Source organism: Nicotiana tabacum, chromosome 23, assembly GCF_000715075.1.
Source record: "Nicotiana tabacum cultivar K326 chromosome 23, ASM71507v2, whole genome shotgun sequence".
Lineage (NCBI taxonomy): Eukaryota > Viridiplantae > Streptophyta > Magnoliopsida > Solanales > Solanaceae > Nicotiana > Nicotiana tabacum.
The window spans coordinates 12425170-12443581 of record NC_134102.1 but is presented as its reverse complement, the minus strand read 5'-3'; the positions used below and the strand labels follow the sequence as shown (position 1 = coordinate 12443581).

General features: G+C 37.6%; 2 protein-coding genes across 4 annotated transcripts; both read left to right on the top strand.

Annotated features, from left to right (window-relative positions):
• The first annotated feature begins 623 nt into the window (after nucleotides 1–623).
• On the top strand, nucleotides 624–8914 carry LOC107823425 (protein MAEA homolog). Its single transcript, XM_016650064.2, has 7 exons — nucleotides 624–1161; nucleotides 2225–2419; nucleotides 2943–3065; nucleotides 6891–7076; nucleotides 7780–7913; nucleotides 8298–8484; nucleotides 8556–8914. Exons 1-7 carry the CDS (start codon nucleotides 811–813, stop codon nucleotides 8655–8657), a joined length of 1278 nt encoding a protein of 425 aa, XP_016505550.1. The 5' UTR covers nucleotides 624–810; the 3' UTR covers nucleotides 8658–8914.
• A 2002-nt stretch (nucleotides 8915–10916) lies between these two features.
• Nucleotides 10917–16753, top strand: LOC107823426 (uncharacterized). Of its 3 annotated transcripts, XR_001656632.2 has the most exons (5): nucleotides 10917–11151; nucleotides 11952–12091; nucleotides 12186–14698; nucleotides 14793–16271; nucleotides 16378–16753. XR_001656632.2 is itself a non-coding variant. In XM_016650065.2 (4 exons), the coding sequence occupies exons 2-4, from the start codon at nucleotides 12068–12070 to the stop codon at nucleotides 16048–16050; spliced, it is 3795 nt and encodes a 1264-aa protein (XP_016505551.2). In that variant the 5' UTR covers nucleotides 10930–11151; nucleotides 11952–12067; the 3' UTR covers nucleotides 16051–16753. The 3 variants fall into 3 exon arrangements, 2 of the variants coding, with proteins under 2 accessions (XP_016505551.2, XP_016505552.2); XM_016650065.2 differs by having other exon boundaries at nucleotides 10930–11151; nucleotides 14793–16753; XM_016650066.2 differs by having other exon boundaries at nucleotides 10958–11096; nucleotides 14793–16753.
• The last annotated feature ends 1659 nt before the right edge of the window (nucleotides 16754–18412 follow it).

The window sequence follows — 18412 nt, the reverse complement described above, 5'->3', positions numbered from 1 at the left end:
CTCAGACGACCCTAAGCTCCTCTCTTATCCGCTTCTATAATAGTAGTAATGCAACTTAGAGCCCGTTTGGATAAACTGATTATAGATAGCTGATAAACTTGAAGTGCTGGTTTTTTAAATAATTATTTATGTGTTTAGATAAATGTGCTGAAACTAATAATAAGTAATTGATGTGTTTGGTAGAAAAGTGCTGATAAGCTGTTATTTTGTTAAAATGACAAAAATATCCTTAAAAACTTTACAAAAGATTATAAATTAAAAAGTTTTTTTGTAAAGAAAATGATGAACAACGAATATGGAATAAAGGGAAAGTTAGAAAATTTATTTTGGGAAAAATATTTTGTGAATTAAAAAATATTATTAAGGATAAATTAGTAAAAACTTTGGTCAAACTAAAACTGCTTATAAGCTAAAAAGCCATAAGTTGGAGTTGACCAACTTATGACTTATGGTTGATTTTAGCTTATAAACACCTTGAATATTTAACAAACGCGTAGATAAGCCAAAATGTGCTTATAAGCCAGTTTGACCAGCTTATAAGCTTAGCCAAACACCCTCTTAGAAATTTCAAAAAATCGACTTATAAATGGCATATATAAAAAGGAATTATACGACTTACAAGTGCAGTCTAGCAATGCAACTTACAAAACGCATTCGTGTACGCGACTTACATAAATCGCATACATGCCTGCTTAAACCGAACGTCGTCGTTTTACCAAGCAGATGTTCTATCTAATCAGGAAACGAAGCAATCCTTCCTTCTTCCACCTTCTCCTTGTAACCTCTCCGATCTAACCTTCACTTCTTCCAATGGAAATGGAAACAATTCCCAACGGCAGTTCGCCTACATCCACAACCAGCAGCACCGCCGTCACCCCAACCGCCGTCACTCCAACCTCCGGCATCTCGCCTAACGCTCCGTCGTCAAAACTGAACCAACTCTCCGAATCTCTCAAATTAGAACACCAGTTCCTTCGTGTCCCTTTCGAGCATTACAAAAAGACGATTCGATCCAATCACCGTATTGTTGAGAAGGAAGTGTCCGCTGTTATCTCTGGCGTTTCGGATGCCGCTGCCGCCACTGACTCTGTTATGTCCCGCGATGATGCCGTAAATCGACTCAATTCACTTGTTTCCAGGTTGCAGGGGCTTAAACGGAAGGTACTTAGAGTTAGAGTAACTTAATTATGATTTTTCTGTTCTACTGTATTAAGTTTGGATAAAGGAACCGAAACTTCGATCACACACAAAACAGACACACACACACACACACTCAAATCGAAGGTACTGAGTAGCTCAATCATATTTTCTTACAGTATAAGATTGGACGAATGAAGCGAAACTTCTTCTCAAAAAACAAATAGACACACGTGTGTGTATCATATTAATATTACCGTATAAGAGTGGATATTGGATCAAGGAAGCAACTTTTCTCTGTGTATTGTGTGTGTGTATCATATTAACAGCAATAACATACCCACTATAGTCACACAAGCGGGGTCTGGGGAGGGTAGAGTGTTGCGGTAGACCCTTGGTTCAGGAAAATTTTCATATGGTTGTGTTACCATAATAGGCAGCTCCCACTAGCTGTGTGTATCATATTATATTACTGTATAAAATTGGAGATTGGATTGGGTGTGTTAGCAATTAAAAAAAAGATTGGAGATTGGATGAAGAAAGCAAAACTTTTCTCTATGTATTGTGTGTTTGTGTATATGTGTGTCTGTATCATATTATATTACTGTACAAGAGTGGATATTGGATCAAAGAAGCAAAACTTATCTCTAGGTACTTTTTTTTTTTTTTTTGTGTGTGTGTGTGTGTCTGTTAGAGAGTGTGTGTGAATTTCAGTTCTTAATTGGATGTTGAGATGTATCACATATGCTCATTCAGTTTTCAGCTAGTATTCAAAAGTGATTAATCTGTTTGTAAGGTTAATAACAGTCAAATATGAAATTCTTGGTTTTGTATTGTGAGAACAATCATTTTATTGTATAAGATTGGATAAAGCAAGAGAAACATCTATATGTGTGTCTAATTTCTCTATTTTTTGCTGAATATTGGATCCTGAAATGTATCCCAATTTGCTCATTTAGTTTATCGGCTAGTCTAATATGTTTGAAAAGCTAAATTCAACTCAACACAAAGCTTTGAAAAGCTTCAGTCATCCTTTGATCAGTTGAAAATGAGGTAACATATGGTTTTATATTGTGTCAACAATCAGTTGGAAGAGGGGAGTCGAATAGAGAACCTGCAAGCGCAAAGATGCAGAGCACGGCTAGATCATCTAGAATCTGCTGATCCAGAAAATTTATCAGATTGGAATGATACCCGTTTGAAGCGGATACTGGTAGATTACATGTTGCGGATGTCATATTATGACACTGCTATGAAGCTTGCTGAAAGCAGCAACATCCAGGTGGGTTTTCTTTTAGTTCTTTTACTTTAGCATGTGGTATCATTTATTTGGTTAAATGGTCATGTTGTTCCAGTTTTTGAGTTGCATTAAGCTCCCCTTAGCTGACAGCTTTCTCTTATCTAGCATATAATTATACATAAAGTGCTTAGCTTTCAATGGTTGGCTTTTGTTTAGGAGTTACACTAGAACTATGTTTGAAACCATCAAGGGAAGAGGAAGGGTAAATAAACGAAACTTTATTGTATTACTTTTCTTAGACGGAGGATTAGTCATTTACTTTTGGAGGTTTGGTGCGATTGGAAGGAAGTGATAGATGTATAAATCCTCTTTAAATCTTTTCTGGAGGGGTATCTAATTCCTCCATTTACTTTCTTCATCTGTAAAGCAATACTTCTTATATTTGAGAACTCCACTGCGGTATTATTAAGAACCCCATTATGACATTCAATATAGACATTTAAATCAAAACCCATGCAGCAAAACGTTGAATCATTGTGATTTAGTTTGATCTTTTCTATTCCAGGATCTTGTTGACGTTGACGTCTTTCATGAAGCAAAAAAGGTCATTGATGCTCTTCAAAACAAGGAGGTGACTCCTGCTTTAGCCTGGTGTGCTGATAACAAATCCAGGCTAAAGAAATCAAAGGTTCATTTATCTTTGTTTCTTTGAGCTTTTGTCTTTTAAGATTTTTATTACTGATTTAACAATTCCTTCATCCTATAACTGTATTGTAATTTGTGATAAAATTGATAATTCATTCTAGTCTTATATATATTTGTGGTGCAGAACCAGAGTATTCATCAATATAACATCATTTTCATATAACTTATTTTCTTCACTGGGCTAACCACTAATTCTGGTTTCAATGTATTGTTATTCAATCGTGTAGCTGAAATATGAAAAAGCATGAAAAGTTTCAGATCAGCCTCTTATCATGTTAACTGGGTTGAGTGGATCTACTTCTGACTACTATGATGGACATAAGACTCTGTCGGTGCATGTCACAGAATGCTAGAACTTCGATGGCTCAGATGTTTTGGGCTGCCAATGTGCAGCACGTAAAGAAAAGTTAGTGAAAGAGTGAAAACTGATGAGAAGCCTGATGTATTTTTTTTGAGAAAGGCATTTACACTGTGTGCTTGATGGTTTATTAGCGTTTGTAAAGCCTTCAATATGTCGTTTCTGCAACCAAGCTAGGGAGCGGAAATTCTGCTTGGGTCCACTTTTTTGGTTATAATTGTTCCCAGTAAGGGATATCTCAGGCCTACTTGAATGAAGAAGGATATTTCAAGCATAATATGCTTAAAGTGATGTGCCGGTTTCTAACTTATTTGCTGTGCTTTTAACGGGTTAAATCAGCTTAGGATATGTGCTAACAAGATTATGTGACGGGGGGCATATTAATTGAGATTTTTGATTTAGGTGAGTGTCATATTATTCAGCTTTCTCATTTGCAACGGGTTGCAGATATTAATTGTACCATCCTTGCTTTGCTGTTGACATTGCAATGTCCATTCCGAACCACATCTTCTGCGAGCTCATGCAAACCTTAATCTGATAGTCACCTCTTGAAGTTTCTTATGTGTCATGGATTCTAGAAGAAATGTTAGTTGCCTCATACATGCTTTTGCTGTATGGATTAGGTTGTTCATTCAAATCCTTCCTCTGCTGAGATCATGGATGCTTTATTCTGGGTATTATTTGGAATAGTTAGGGAAGACTTTCAGAAATCTGCCAATAGGCATATAATATCATTAAATTGAGTTGCAGTGATTTATGTGGAAAAGAGGTGTAGATGGAGAGTGTTCTGTTGTCGGAAGGCTGTGATGCTGCATAGATTGCTGTCACTCAAACCAGAAAATATTAGTCTTTCTTTATAGTATGGTATATTTCTGAATCATGAAGCTAGATCATTACTGTACTGCTTCTGCAAAGATAGAAACATTGATGACTGTAGTAATGGATGCATATGTCTCAATGGGTTGATCAGGAACTACATAATCACCCGAATAGGTTCTCCTTGAATTCCCTGGAAAAGTGGGATCGTCTGATGTGTTTTCTTGAAGAAAGGCTTGAAAAAGGAGGAAAGTTTATTGGCAATTGGAAGCACAATTACGTGTTGATATATCAGTATTTCCTCATTGCCCTCTTGATTAACATAAAAAAGGGTAGCCTGGTGCAGAAAGCTCCTTTTATAACATACTGATTAGAAATTCTTTAGCATGACCTTGCAAAACATGTAAACTGGTGTTATATGTTTTTTACCTTGTCAAAGGAAAAAAAGTTCAGTGCACTGATATTCTTCATAAATAAACTAGTGCTTAGAATTTGTAATTTCAACCCTTCTTCCCCATGTTGATTGACAAAGATCTAAGCGACCACGAGAATATTATTCTTCATCTTTCTGAAGTATCATCAATAGCTTTTCAACTTTGAATTGAGCTTGCAAAAGGTCATAGACAGCCAGCTGATTGGGTGATTGATTTTATTCTTCACATACTAGATCTTTTACTCAAGGGACTGGATGTAGGAAACTCAATGTGCTGTTCATTGACCATCTAAATGGATTTTAAATTCTGTTACTTAATGAAATGTATCCGTGCTGTGGCTTGAAGCTTGAAGCAACACCAACCTGAACAGCCAACCCTTGGCATGAAGCTCTGTATTTACTGAAGGGGAAGAAAAACCAGAGTGTGTGTGTGTGTGTGTATATATGTAGAGTGAGAGAGAGAGAGAGAGAGAGAGAGAGGAATTGATGGAAGTTTTTTAATGCGATCTGGGGCAGGCAACTCTCTGTTGATATGCTATAATCAGATGGGTCTCTTTGACCTGGTATATCTTGTGGAGATTAGATGTACAAGAGTGGTGTAACAGCAGTCCCAACTCCCAAGGTGCCACTGGTTCCAGTTTCCCTTTTGATCATTGCATATGATGTGAAACATGGCATGCTAAGCATACATTAGCATGCACACGACCCACGAGTAGAATTGGGTATTTATTCTTGGATATTCTGAAGTCAGTCAGAGGTAATCTTGTCCAATATGTAGGGTATGATCGCTTTCAGATTTAAGTTAATTTGGTAAGTATGCGATGAGGACTCTGCATCTGCTCTCTAACTGTAGCATAGCTCATCAGATTGTGATGAGATCCACAAAGGAAAGAAAATGGGTTTGGGGTGATATCAATATCTCTATGCATTACCTCGTTTACACAGTTCTGGACTAAAACTGAGGGATGGATTGCTGCTTGCACTATTTAAACATTATGGTTCGTTATTTTGTTAACGTCTCGAGTTTAAAGCAGCATTCCAGTGGGCAGTACACTTATCTTCTCTTATCAATAGAACCGTTTTGTACATGTTATGAGCTACTTCATGCTTCAGGAGATCAAATCTTAAAAAAGAGTATCTGACATGGATGATCCATATTATTTGCATTTATTGTTGCTACTATGCTATACCTTTTGATTTGAAATGTTCACTATTGTAGTAGCCATAGCAGAGTTGTAAATACCCATTATAGTTATAATACCAATAGCCATTGGATAGTAGGGCAAAGCGTGACTGCAGTTGGTGAATCCTGTCTTTGTCTTAATTGACTGGTTGAATAATACGGAGCCCGTATTATTTTCCCGCCTGTCATTCAATGATTATAGGATGTACTGGTTTAAATACTTGGGATTCATTTTATTGAGGTGTAACTGGATAGCTGTTTGACTATGGCTACATTATCCTGGATATAGAGGTGGATGAGCTGTGAGCTTGAAATGCTGAAAGTCAGCCCCTTTTTATTGGATGAAGTTGCTTCAGAGAACCATGTTCATGCAATGTCTTATGTCTGAACTCTGGATACTTTGAAATGAAAAGTCAGATGTATCCTCAAAGTTTGCTCTTCCTTTTGTACCAAGTTTCATTAAAGTTTTGCACGTCAGAAGGATAAATCATCGTGAAACTTTTCCAAAAAAGGGATAAATGGTCGTGAAAGTGACCTTTCTAATTGACTAGGTCCTATGAATCACTAAATTGCGCACTGTTAGTGGATAGTGATTGGATGGCTACTGCAGAATGTTGTCACAAATAATATATCACTGAGCAAAAACTAAGTATCTGCGTGTATAACTACTCCCCTTGTGCCAATTTATTCTACATGTTTTGCTTTATTGATGATCAATTTGACCAATTTTTGAAGCTAAACGAACTATTATTAAAATTTAGATACTAAAGCTTTACAGAAGGATAAATAAATTGCAATTTATTCTCGTATCAAAATGGTGAAAGAATACGTTTTACTTGGTTTTAATCTTTTGAAGCGGAACACGTCAGACATTTTGAGACAGGGCGTACTTATTTTCAACCCCAATTTGTAGTTATATCTTTGGGTCAGTGCTTTCTTAGGATTTGGTAGAAGTAGTGCTACAATTTGGAACATTCTGCTGCAAATATAATATGCTGATTGCTTCTCTTGTTGACAGAGCAAATTTGAGTTCCAGCTGAGACTGCAAGAGTTCATAGAGTTGGTAAGAGCTGAAAACATGATGCGGGCCATTACATATGCTCGGAAATATCTTGCACCTTGGGGTTCTACCCATATGAAAGAGTTGCAGCGGGTCTTGGCGACACTTGCTTTCAAGAGTAATACGGAATGTGCAACATACAAGGTTATGGTCTATCGTGCTAGCTTTCTGCATATTTGAAATCAAGTGTTTATTTGCACTTTTATGTCGAAACGTTTATGAGAGTTTAAAATACTTCAGTCACTTCTTCAATTTGGTGTGACTCTTTCACCTTCAATGCTTTCAAGCATTATTGTAAAATAGTTCAACTTTCTGACTCATTACTGGACGGAGTATAAGTTTGTGCTCTATATGTTATACATTTAAGTATGTATATGACTTGGTCCATGTATGCTTTTGCGTGTATTCAAAAAACACAAAAGTAAGTAGTTCAGTCGGAAAACATTGAAAGGAAAACAAGAGGAAAATGAACATGAAGAGTAATGTGTACTATTTTTGTTATTGTGTTATTCAAGTGTTTTAGTGATGGCAATGCAATACTTTGGCATTGATTTACCTATAAAAAGAAAAAATGTATTTAGGCATCAATTTTGGAACTCTCAGTTATCATGTATGGAAATTCTTCTTGATTCAAGGGTGATTTTTTACCTGCCTTTATCTTGATTTGATTGTATCTTGTTGATGTCAGTTTGATTTCGCTTTCCCTCCTTGGTCTTGTGTTTCTTCACGGCTTTGTGAGATGGATGTCTGCGGTATATGAAGAATCAAGTTTGAGTAGAATAAAAGCAGTAAAAGCTGATTTTCCATCTATGTAGAATTATTTGACAATTGTCAGTTTCTGTTACAGGCTTTATTTGAACCAAAGCAGTGGGATTACTTAATTGATCAATTCAAACAGGAGTTCTGCAAGTTATATGGCATGACTCTCGAGCCTTTGCTGAATATATATCTCCAAGCAGGGTTGTCTGCATTGAAAACTCCGTATCCACAACAAACAATTGGTTGCTAGGAATTTTTTTGCTTACAAATGATCACTACACAGACTGGTATTTTACTATTAAGAATCAAATTAATATAAATCAATTACATAGTGACAGAATAATCTGGCCGGTCTTCTTTATATGCTTTTACATGGGGGAACTAGGAATAATCTCAGCTGGTAATGATTTTCAGATTTACTAACTACTGATATTTTCTTTTAGTAATTGAGATTCTGTGCGCTTCTTTTCATTACTTTGCACTACTTCAAGCTCCCTCTCCCCCCATGGCCAAAGTTCCATGTGGTCATTGGGAAAAGAAAAAGAGGAACCAAAGGAAAATTATAAATTTATCTGCTCCATGACTTCTCCTTGACCAAATCTATAGATTCTGTTACGAAGATGATTGCACAAAGGAGGATCCTTTATCACAGGAGAGCTTTCGTAAATTAGCGACGCCACTACCATATTCAAAGCAGCATCACTCGAAGCTAGTTTGCTACATAACCAAAGAGCTGATGGATACTGAAAATCCACCCCTTGTCTTGCCTAATGGCTATGTCTATAGCACCAAGGTTTGTGTGTAGTTGCTTACGTGTTTGTGCTTCCTTCAGTGACAATGTGACTTACATCTATGTGATGGCAGGCACTTGAAGAGATGGCCAAGAGGAATGATGGCAGAATCACGTGTCCCAGGACAGGCTTCACCTGCAACTACACACAGCTGATTAAGGCTTACATTTCATGAGTTTCTGTTTTTCATGGGACTGTCAATCACCAAGATCGTAGGTAGGGATCAACTCCCAAGCAAGAAACTTGCTCTGGGAGCTTTCCGGTGCCCATGAATTCATGTTTAGGGGACTGCTGTATATATGGAAATCACCAAGTTCTTAATCCTTGTGTGAGCAAAAAAATTTATGAGGATGTTAAAACTTTAAGGTTTGACTTGTACATCATATCAGTTAGTTGCACGTATTTTACATGAGAGCATGCTCTCCAGGAAAATTGGTCTCTGAGAAGTATCCCTATAGTAGTACAGTATGCTATTACCTCCCCCTCGCCCCGCTCCCTTGCCTTGCTCAGTTTCAATTAGTAGGACATCTCAAGTGTATTTGCATATATTGAGCAGGAAAGTACCTGTTCACGCTTGCTCAGTGGCATACCCCTGGCACCTAACGGTGTGGTCTATCAGTCAATAAAGTATGTGAAAACTATAAAAGGTCTTAGTTCAAGTTTCCATATGGTATTCCCTTTCCATCCGCCTAGCTTTGATGAACACAGCTACGATGAAAAGTAGCACGTCGCTAAAACAGTCAACGTGTGCACAAGTTAGTTTGAACATTGCTCTTTTTTTTTGGAAAATTTACGGGTAACATGCAGTCGCTATCCTTCGGGTGCGCACTGGGTAATCTGTTCACTGTGCAATAGCTCGCAAATCACACATGAGATGTAAATCGTATTAGGCAAGTTCGGTATAACGAGCTTTGACTAAGGAGTTTGTTGATGAGGGGAATCTGTTCACTGTGCAATAGTTCGCAAATCACACATGAGATGTAAATCGCATTAGGCAAGTTCGGTATAACAAGCTTTGACTAAGGAGTTTGTTGATGAGGGGAATCGATACTTCTGCATTATGCCTTTTAAAACACTAATGACTAATTAATGAGTTGTTTTAGAGGTCATCCACTGGTAATCATTTGCTCTTTGGAACAGCTGGATGGAACTAGGCCTTAAATTGAGGCGTCCCTTTCCAAAACAAGAAATGAGAAAGGGCTAAATTAGCAATAACGCAATAAATGTGGAGATCCTGTCACGATCGCACCAAACAAAATAAGAGCTGAATAATCCCACCAGCGAGAAAAAGGACAAAGAAAAGTATACGCCCACCAGAAAGGTTGAACAATTCAACTCAAAGTTCAATTACTTAGCTGTTTCCAGTAGATTGGGTCCACCAGAAATTGTAGACCTCTAAAAAATCTCCCATGTTTTGATCTTATCTTCTTATGTGTCTTTTATATTTTAGAACAAAATACAAAATTGATCCGGCGAAACTAATTGTATTCGCTAGCCGAAAAATATATAATATACGTATATTTTATATATATATATCTATCTTGTTGGCTATTAATTTTGGAGTGGCTAAAAATATATATTTCTCTATATTTTATGTTGGTAAAGAGGTGAGATATGTTAGAGGAAAAAACTAACTAATTAACTTATGATATGTGTACTTTTTTCAGACGAATATTTTAACTTTAGTCATGATTACATTACAAGTTCAAAAACTATTTACACGTATCTGACACATATATTAAACCAATAAGTATATGATACTCTTTTTACTTAAATTTGACTACTTAACTATAGATTTTACTAATTATTTTAACATATTTATTACTTAACTATGATAATATAGTTTGATACATAAACATAATCCAGATAAGTATTTTTTTATATTTATAAATTCACTCAAAAGTTAATGGTTTATGATAAAGTTGGGAGCAATCTTACTTCCAGATTCTCTACATATGCATATATGTTCACACTATAAATTATTTAGGGATCATTTCCTTGGGAAATAAGTTATTCCATGATTAATTATACTGAAAATAGTTATCTCACCCTTCCATAGGAATAAAAAAATATTATAATTTTGGGATAATTAATTTAGGAATTAGTTATACCATGATTTTATACGAACTTAATATGAGATAAACTCATCTTAAATTTAGTCCCAAAATTAATTATTCCTTATCTCTGGTACCCAACAAGCCCTTACACTTAATGGTTGATGATAAAGTTTGAAGCAATCTTTATTCCAGATTCTGATGTAATTTGCAAGCAAATGTAAAGTCTATGGAGCAAACATGGGATGCCACCTACACTACAACTTCTTCAATTATTGTATTAAGGAAAAGCAAGTCAAAAGTGACATTAATAAAAAATCAGGGAAACGAAAATGATAGATAGAGAGAAAATAAAGGGCCTTTAAATAAAGGAAGTTATTGCAATTATTGAAAAGTCCACAAAACCCTAACCAACAACAACACCAATTCCAATTCCAATCTATCTATCAAATAGTACGAAAAAACTCACCACCAAAAGTCTTTCTCCCCTTTTCCCCTCTATTTTTCACTCTTTTTTCCTCCTTCATTATACTCTCTTTTGCTGTCTAACATCAGCGAAGGTTCTCGTTTTTATCTTTGTGCTTTAATTTGGGCGTATGATTGAATTTTTGACAGGTGAAAATTTGTTTTTGATGCTTGAATTTTTCGGGTTTTATGGATTGTTTCCCTGAAATTTGGATCTGATGAGTGATGAATATGCTTTTTCTTTGGTTATATATGGGAGGTTTTTGGGATTAGATTTTGACTATTTTACTGTTATGAATCAAATAAATGTTGGTGTTTTGTGTTGTATTTTAGAGATTGATTTGTTTCCTTTATGATCAGATTATCCGATTCAGATAGAACTAGGTCTTGAAAAAATTTAGAGCTAGAAAATCTTCGTAATTTTATCCCATGGCACCAAAGGATAGAGAGGGTATTTCTGGGATTTTATATTTTTGTGTCTGGCTAAGTTGTAACTAGATTGGAATTTGTGGGTGATATTCGGATTTTTGGATTTTTGGTGATTTCTTCCCATCTGCCTGAGCTTAAGTTTTGGTGGTCAGAGTTGACTGGTACTTGTGCTTGCGGAAGGCAATAGGTATTGGTGGAATAGTCGAGATGTGCTTAAGCTGGCCCGTACACCGCCATCCTAAAAAAATATTGAGGGTTTTGATGGTCAAAACCTGCTAGTTGTTAATAGATGGAGTAACTATTTGTTACGTTATTTTGGTCAATCTTGTTTACTTGGTAGTGTTTATGAGGTTCAGATGCTTACTTTTTTCCCTTCGTCATCTGGATCTGGCACTTGATATCACCAATGTCTTGCCTTTTTCTTTTGTGTATATAATGTGATATGTGTGTGTATGTTTGATGATTCTGACTGTTTGTTTCTCTTCCTTTGTATTATAATATTTTGGCATATCTGGTTGCAGGGTGCTATTAGAGGGCTGTGATCTAGTGTTTCAGATGTGTTCTACGACTTGATTGTAACATTTGTACTTGAGTGAGATTTTCTGGAGATAAATAAGCTTTAGCTGATTTTGGAACCATGCCAGTTTCAGGGAACGAAGAGGTCTCGATCTGATTTATGATTTGCTGCTGAATTGGTCTAACTGTGTAATACTTGCTTGGTTTTAATATCGTTCTATTTCGTCATGTATTTGCAGCCTGGGGTTCTTGCCCGGCAGCCCAGTAACTCGTCATCAGGTATCCCTATTAAGAAGAGGTGGTACTCTATGGTCCAGTCTCCTTCACCTACTCGTGCTGAGCCATCTTCTTTGTCTAACGAAAGTGAATCCAAGACCAAAGATTCTTGCCTGGTCCAGGTCTCGACCTTGAGTTCTTGTGATAGTGCAAGTAAATCTGATACTATCAAGAATACTCTTCTAGAGGTAAAAAAGGAAAATCCTTCTGGTGCAAATGTTGACTCTCCGCCTACTTTGCAACCATTTTTAACCATATCTCGGGAAACAAACCCTGATACTAGCTCTGGTCCTTCGGGAAATGTAGATAATCAAGTGAAACCAGCTTCTGCCAAAAAATTAGCTAGCCAGATAGTGAATGTCAAGAAGGAAGTTGTTGCCAAACAAGGGGAAAGCCAATGTAAACTTGAACTTCCTGCTTATTCTGGACATGTTGAACTGTCATTAGGCCCAAAGGAACCACATGTTTCTTCTTTGGTTGATCCAACTAGGGAGCGGAGTTGCCTGATGAGTGGAACTGTAAATCCTTCATTGCTTTCTCTGTCTTTGAATAAAGGGAAGGACATTTCCCAGGACAAAAGTTGCAAGAATGGATTGAGTAACAATGATTCTGATGATACTGCACACACTAATAGATCTAACTGGGATCTGAATACTCCCATGGACTCATGGGAGGGTTCTGGTGACGATGTTCCTGTTCAAGATGCTAGTCATATTGATCTGTTACATAAGACTTCTAGTTCACTAGACAGAAAGCCTTCTATTAGTTCTACTTCTGTTGTTGGTGCTAATGTTGATAAAGGGAAACAAGTTGTTGGAGCTAGTGAGCAGGAATTTAATTTTCCCATCTCATCAATACAGCCTAGCCTACCATACAAGTCTGCCGATGTGCTTCCTCTTAGTCTTGGTAGTACTTTACGAGGGTTTGACTCCCCAATACTGCAGTCATTGGCTAAAGTGGACTCTAGCAGGGTTAGTCCGAACTCGAGTTTGCTGAAAAATCTGGCATTGAATAGTAACATGAATTCCCCCACTCGCAAAACTGTTAAGTCTGAACCTGTTGAGGAAGCCTTGGTACAAGCCAATGCTGGAACTGCATGTCGTCCAGCTGGAACATTGGATGTTAATGTAGTAAAACCTGAAGTTGTGAGGCAGAATCTGCAACCTACTGAGGTGTCGACTAAGGGTCCTCAGAAATTACTTGAGCAAAAACCAGTGAAATTCGAAGCACTCCAGGAGGTTAGTCAGGAAATATCCATGACGTCAGATGTGATTGCACACCAATCAGTTGGAAGGGTTTTACAGCTTCAGGAGAGTTCTTCTTCATCTTCGTCTACACTGCCAATGCCTTTGACCCCTCAAAAGGGATGCACTTCTAGATTGTCTACCTGTTCAGATTTGTCTGTGATGAGTGGGGACTTGTCTACTCAATCTGAGTACTCTGTTCATACTGAGGAAGCTAATAGAAATAAAAATGCTCTAGATCAGGCAAATGCTGATATTGCTGCTAAACATGCAAACTTTGACCTCAAAGAATCAAATGTGTCCAGTGGTAAAGTGGAGCCATCTGTGTTGGAGGGCATCAATGTCGAAGATACACGAGAGCCACATCAGTTGGTTGCAAGTGGTGTGGGATCGGCAAATGATGAGGAAAAGATAAGTATATCAGCTGGTACAGAAGAAGAATGTTATGGTTCTGATTACGAATCTGATGGCAATCATGCTTTTGCGGGACATGTTGATGCTGAGAGTGTGGGGTGTGGCAGAGAGGATGAGGAATATGAAGAAGGTGAGGTCCGAGAGCCAATGATGCAGTCAATTGCAGAAGACCCAATTGCTGAGGGGATGGATTCGGAAAAAAATAGCAAAAATGCTCACTCTGCTGGCTCTTCTGGGGTTGAGGAATCTCACTGCTTCAATTATGATGAAAAAGATAACATGTTGCCAGTTCATACTGAGACTAATGATGACATTGTGAAAGGTTGTGATGAGAAAGCTGACAAAATTGATCATAAAGACGGTAATTTGCAGAGTCCATTATTGGATAAAGAGGAAACAACAGGAGCTGATGAGCAGAGGCCTATTGGTGCTATTCAACAAGGACCAGTTGATCAATCAGGAATAGCAGATCTGCAGGAGGGATGTGAAAAGGATGTCTTATGTGACGAAGTGCCTGCTGGAAGCAGTGGGTCTGGCAGAAATGTTGGCGAGACTAATAACGAGAATATTGGAGGATCTGATATGGCACCAACAGTTGATTCATCTTTGCAGAATGCTGAAACATCTATTAATGCTAACTCTAATAAAGATTTGTCAAATGTTGGAAGCAAGAGCCGGATTATCAATTTACCTCGTGCATCTAATGTGACATCTCCTAGTAATGTCAGAACTATTACAGGTAGGTCACTGCCTTCAAGAAGTGGAAGAGAAAGGTATTCTGATATAGAGGAGGAGAAATTCCATCTACGAAAGAATAGGTGATTTTTTCTTTTCATTGCTGTTTGATTTGTAATTTTTTCTTTTGTATCTGAATGCTGCTCAACTATGACTTTTTCTTCCTGCATTTTCCAGAGATGAAACTTATGCTGATGGTCCTAAATTTGTCCGGCATAGGAATGAGGACCGGTCATTTTGCAGCTCACGGGGGAACTTCATGCGTGGAAGAGGGAGGGGTTCGGGCCGGTTTGATAGTTCGCGTAGTGATTGGGATTCTGGACGTGATTTTGAAAGCTATGGAGGTGGTACTGATTATCGTTTTAGACGTAAACGTACTGCTGCTGTTGGGGAATCTGAAATTGAGCGTAATGACTATGATAGACTCGATGGTGCTGCTTTTGTTAGTAATAGGAGGAGGAAGCCATTAAATGATTCCTTCTCTTCATTTCGGCATCCACCTGCACGGCGGCTGTCCCCCAATGGAAGAGAAGATGCTGCCATGATGGGTATTCAAATGCTTCGTAGAGCTCCTAGGAATACCAGCCCAAGTAGATGCACTGGTGAAGATGGCTCTGATGGACCAGATGGTCATTTCATTCGGGGTAATACAAAGTTTACCACGATGCAGAGAAGAGGTTTCCCTCGAATGCGGTCTAAATCTCCTGCTAGATCCCGTACACGTCCCCCTGGCCCTTGGTCATCTCCTCGGAGGAGACCGGCCGAAGGATTCAATGGTCTTCCAGATTCATCTCAGCACAGGTCTCCAGCTATGTACAGGGAAGATAGGATGAGGTCTTCCCCACGAACTTCTTTTACCGATGAGATGGTTCCTCGAAGGCGTGACTCTCCATCGTATACTGCTCGGCGTCTGAATGATATGAGGGATGTGGACGCTGGACAGGAGCATGGGCATCCAAGGTCTCTTTCTATCAGAAGAAGTCCACCTGATCGGGTATTTACTAGAAACAATAGGAGACTTGAGATGTTAGATCGTCGGGAGAGGGCTGATGGTGATGACTACTTTGATGGGCCGATACACACTGGCAGGTTTCCTGAGCTTCGTAGTGGTGGAAGTACTGATGAGAGAAGGAAGTATGGTGAGAGGCGAGGAGGACCTGCTCGTTCTTTTCGTCCTTATAACAGCGAAAATGACACTTTCCGTTTCAACCAAGATGGTGGCCCTAGGCCTTTTAGGTTCTATCCAGTAGCAGATGAAGAATTTGTTGAAAGAAATAACACTAGGGAAAGAGAATTTGATGCAAATATCAAGGATCGACCTTTACCTAGACGAATGAGAAATGTCGAGGAGCAAGAAGGTAATTTTAGACAGAGTGGGCAAGTTTGGCATGAAGAGGGATTTGATGTCTCTAGATTGAAAAGAAGAAGGTTTTGATTTTATGGCTCACTGAACCTGGAATATCAGCAGCTGTGCGGTGGGAAACACTGTTTCTGCATCGCTCAGATCCTGTAAAAGAATTCTTGGTCCTTACAGGTACAGGTAATTTGCTGCGTGTAATGAGGAACAGAGATCGACTTTTGATTGCATCTGGACGAATGAGAAATGTTGAAGTATAAGAAGGTGGCTCTAGATACAGTGGAGTCTTGCCTGAAGAGGTGTTAATATCTCCTTTTTGAAAAGAAGCAGACTTTCACTTAATATCTCAATGAACATCTCATCTTTTTTTGGAAGTATGCATTTATGCATTTTTTTTTGCTCCAGGAAAAGAAATCTTGTTGCTAGTAAAGCCGTCCAAGGAACGTGCTTTTTACCTTTGCTGCCTGCAATTTGTTCTTTTGGAGGAGAAAACTACTTGTTTAAGATGCTCTAGTCTGCGCTGACCTGAAAACTAGTTTATGGTGCTACTACTATGCCAGCTTGAACACTACTAGTTTATGGTGCTACGCTTGGCCTGAACACAACTAGTTTAAGGTGCTAGTATGCTGGCTACTACTACTAGTTTAAGTTGCTAATGTGCTGGCTTTGTAAGGCTTCTGGGGTAAATGACACTCAGTTTTGTGGTTTACAAGTGTTTAACCAGCACTTGGGTTCTCTGATGTCCAAGGTGAATTATGCCAGGTTAAGTATGGCATATCAATATGAGACCAAATATCATTGAGATGGATGTGCATCCTACATTTAGATTTCTTGAGATGTCGTCCCTGTCCTCTTTTTAACTTCTTTTTGGTTTAACTATTCGTATCTGAAGCCACCGGCTCAATTAATCCTGATTTGCGCGTGGTTTACAAGTTAGAGAAACTGATTGATGATGGAAAATTGTCCAAGGTGAATTATGCAGGTTTAAGGCATATGGTATAACAATAGCACCATCTATGAGACCAAATATCATTGATATGGATGTGCTTCCTACAGCTTTTTCATCTCCTGAGACGTCATCCATTTCCCTCTTTTAACCTTTTTTGGTTTAACTATTTGGCATTTGAAGCCACTGGCTCAACTGCTACGGATTTGCTCCGTCGACTCATTGAAGGGGTAAATTACTATTCATCAAATAGTTTTTCATTCTCAGGGTTCGAATATGGGACCTTTATTATTCCACATGTGAGGGTCGAGAGATCCCAATTGATGAATCCATTTCAAATAACTAGCGAGGATTCGTAAACAAATAGCTAAAATTGCTCTTGGAAAACTAAAAAGTTTGCAGAAAATTGAAATAGAGAAATGTTAACAGAGTTTGAGATGGACCTTTTCTGCCTAGTTACGAAACCAATTAAGAAAATCTATATGATGGTATCTAATTATAGAAAGATATGTTTGACTACTATCTACTTGGTATAACTGGACGAGGGAAATTCCTAAGTTAATCAACTTAACATTTCAGCCTGAACCTGGAATATCAGCCCTCTCTCTTTTTGATCCCATGTCCTATACATTGGTAATTTGTTTGAACACAAGAGGATCGCTCTTAACTGGATTATGAACTTCAGGTTCCTGTCTCCTCCTGTTATACATAGGGCTAGCTTTTGTTGTTTTCGTGCACTTTCTTTATTAGTTTTAGGTTACCCGTTACCTATAAGATAAAAAACCTTCTTTCTAGTTTGGTTCTTGCTACACGTTAATTTAGAAATAAAATTGGAAATCATTCACTTGTATCCAGTGTTTTAAAAGGCGTTTTCGGGGTGAGTCCCGGGGCGATGGCATGGGGCGAAACTCCCAAGAGGTGTACGTCCAGTATAAGCCCCAGAGACTTTTTCAAATTAAAACAAAATTTGTTGAATAACTCCTTCATATAATACCTAAATTCTCAAAAGTCAGTTTGGTAATTACTCAAAAGGTTTAAAAAGGAACTCAAAAGTATTAAATTTAAAAGTCAAGATCTTTTTTATTGATTGAAGCCCTAATTCATGGTCTTTCCCAATTCTTTATCTTGTCCGCTAGTCTGCTAATATCTCCCAAAAGCAACGAATATTTAATTTTTTTTACAAATACAAAGAGAACTCCATTAGGCTTCATAGCAGCAAGTTCAAAGTTCAAATTGCAGGTTAATCATCCTTTTGTTCCTCCATGTAGAAAACTTTATTCTTTTAGACTCAAGTTACTTGTGCTTGTAAATAGCGTATAATAGATTGTTTTGACTGTTTTTTTGTGGGGATGGAGTACATCTATATATATATATATATATATATATATATATATATATATATATATATATATATATATATATATATATATATATATATATATATATATATATATATATATATATATATATATATATATATATATATATATATAT

Bases quoted from the DNA above. Each gene is read 5' to 3' on its own strand.
- LOC107823425 (XM_016650064.2), top strand. From the start codon at position 811: ATGGAAATGGAAACAATTCCCAACGGCAGTTCGCCTACATCCACAACC. The intron at 7,914-8,297 runs GTATCCACAACA...CCAAATCTATAG, and splicing joins TTGTCTGCATTGAAAACTCC to ATTCTGTTACGAAGATGATT. The intron at 8,485-8,555 runs GTTTGTGTGTAG...ATGTGATGGCAG, and splicing joins GCTATGTCTATAGCACCAAG to GCACTTGAAGAGATGGCCAA.
- LOC107823426 (XM_016650065.2), top strand. From the start codon at position 12,068: ATGCCAGTTTCAGGGAACGAAGAG. The intron at 12,092-12,185 runs GTCTCGATCTGA...ATGTATTTGCAG, and splicing joins CAGTTTCAGGGAACGAAGAG to CCTGGGGTTCTTGCCCGGCA. The intron at 14,699-14,792 runs GTGATTTTTTCT...TGCATTTTCCAG, and splicing joins TTCCATCTACGAAAGAATAG to AGATGAAACTTATGCTGATG.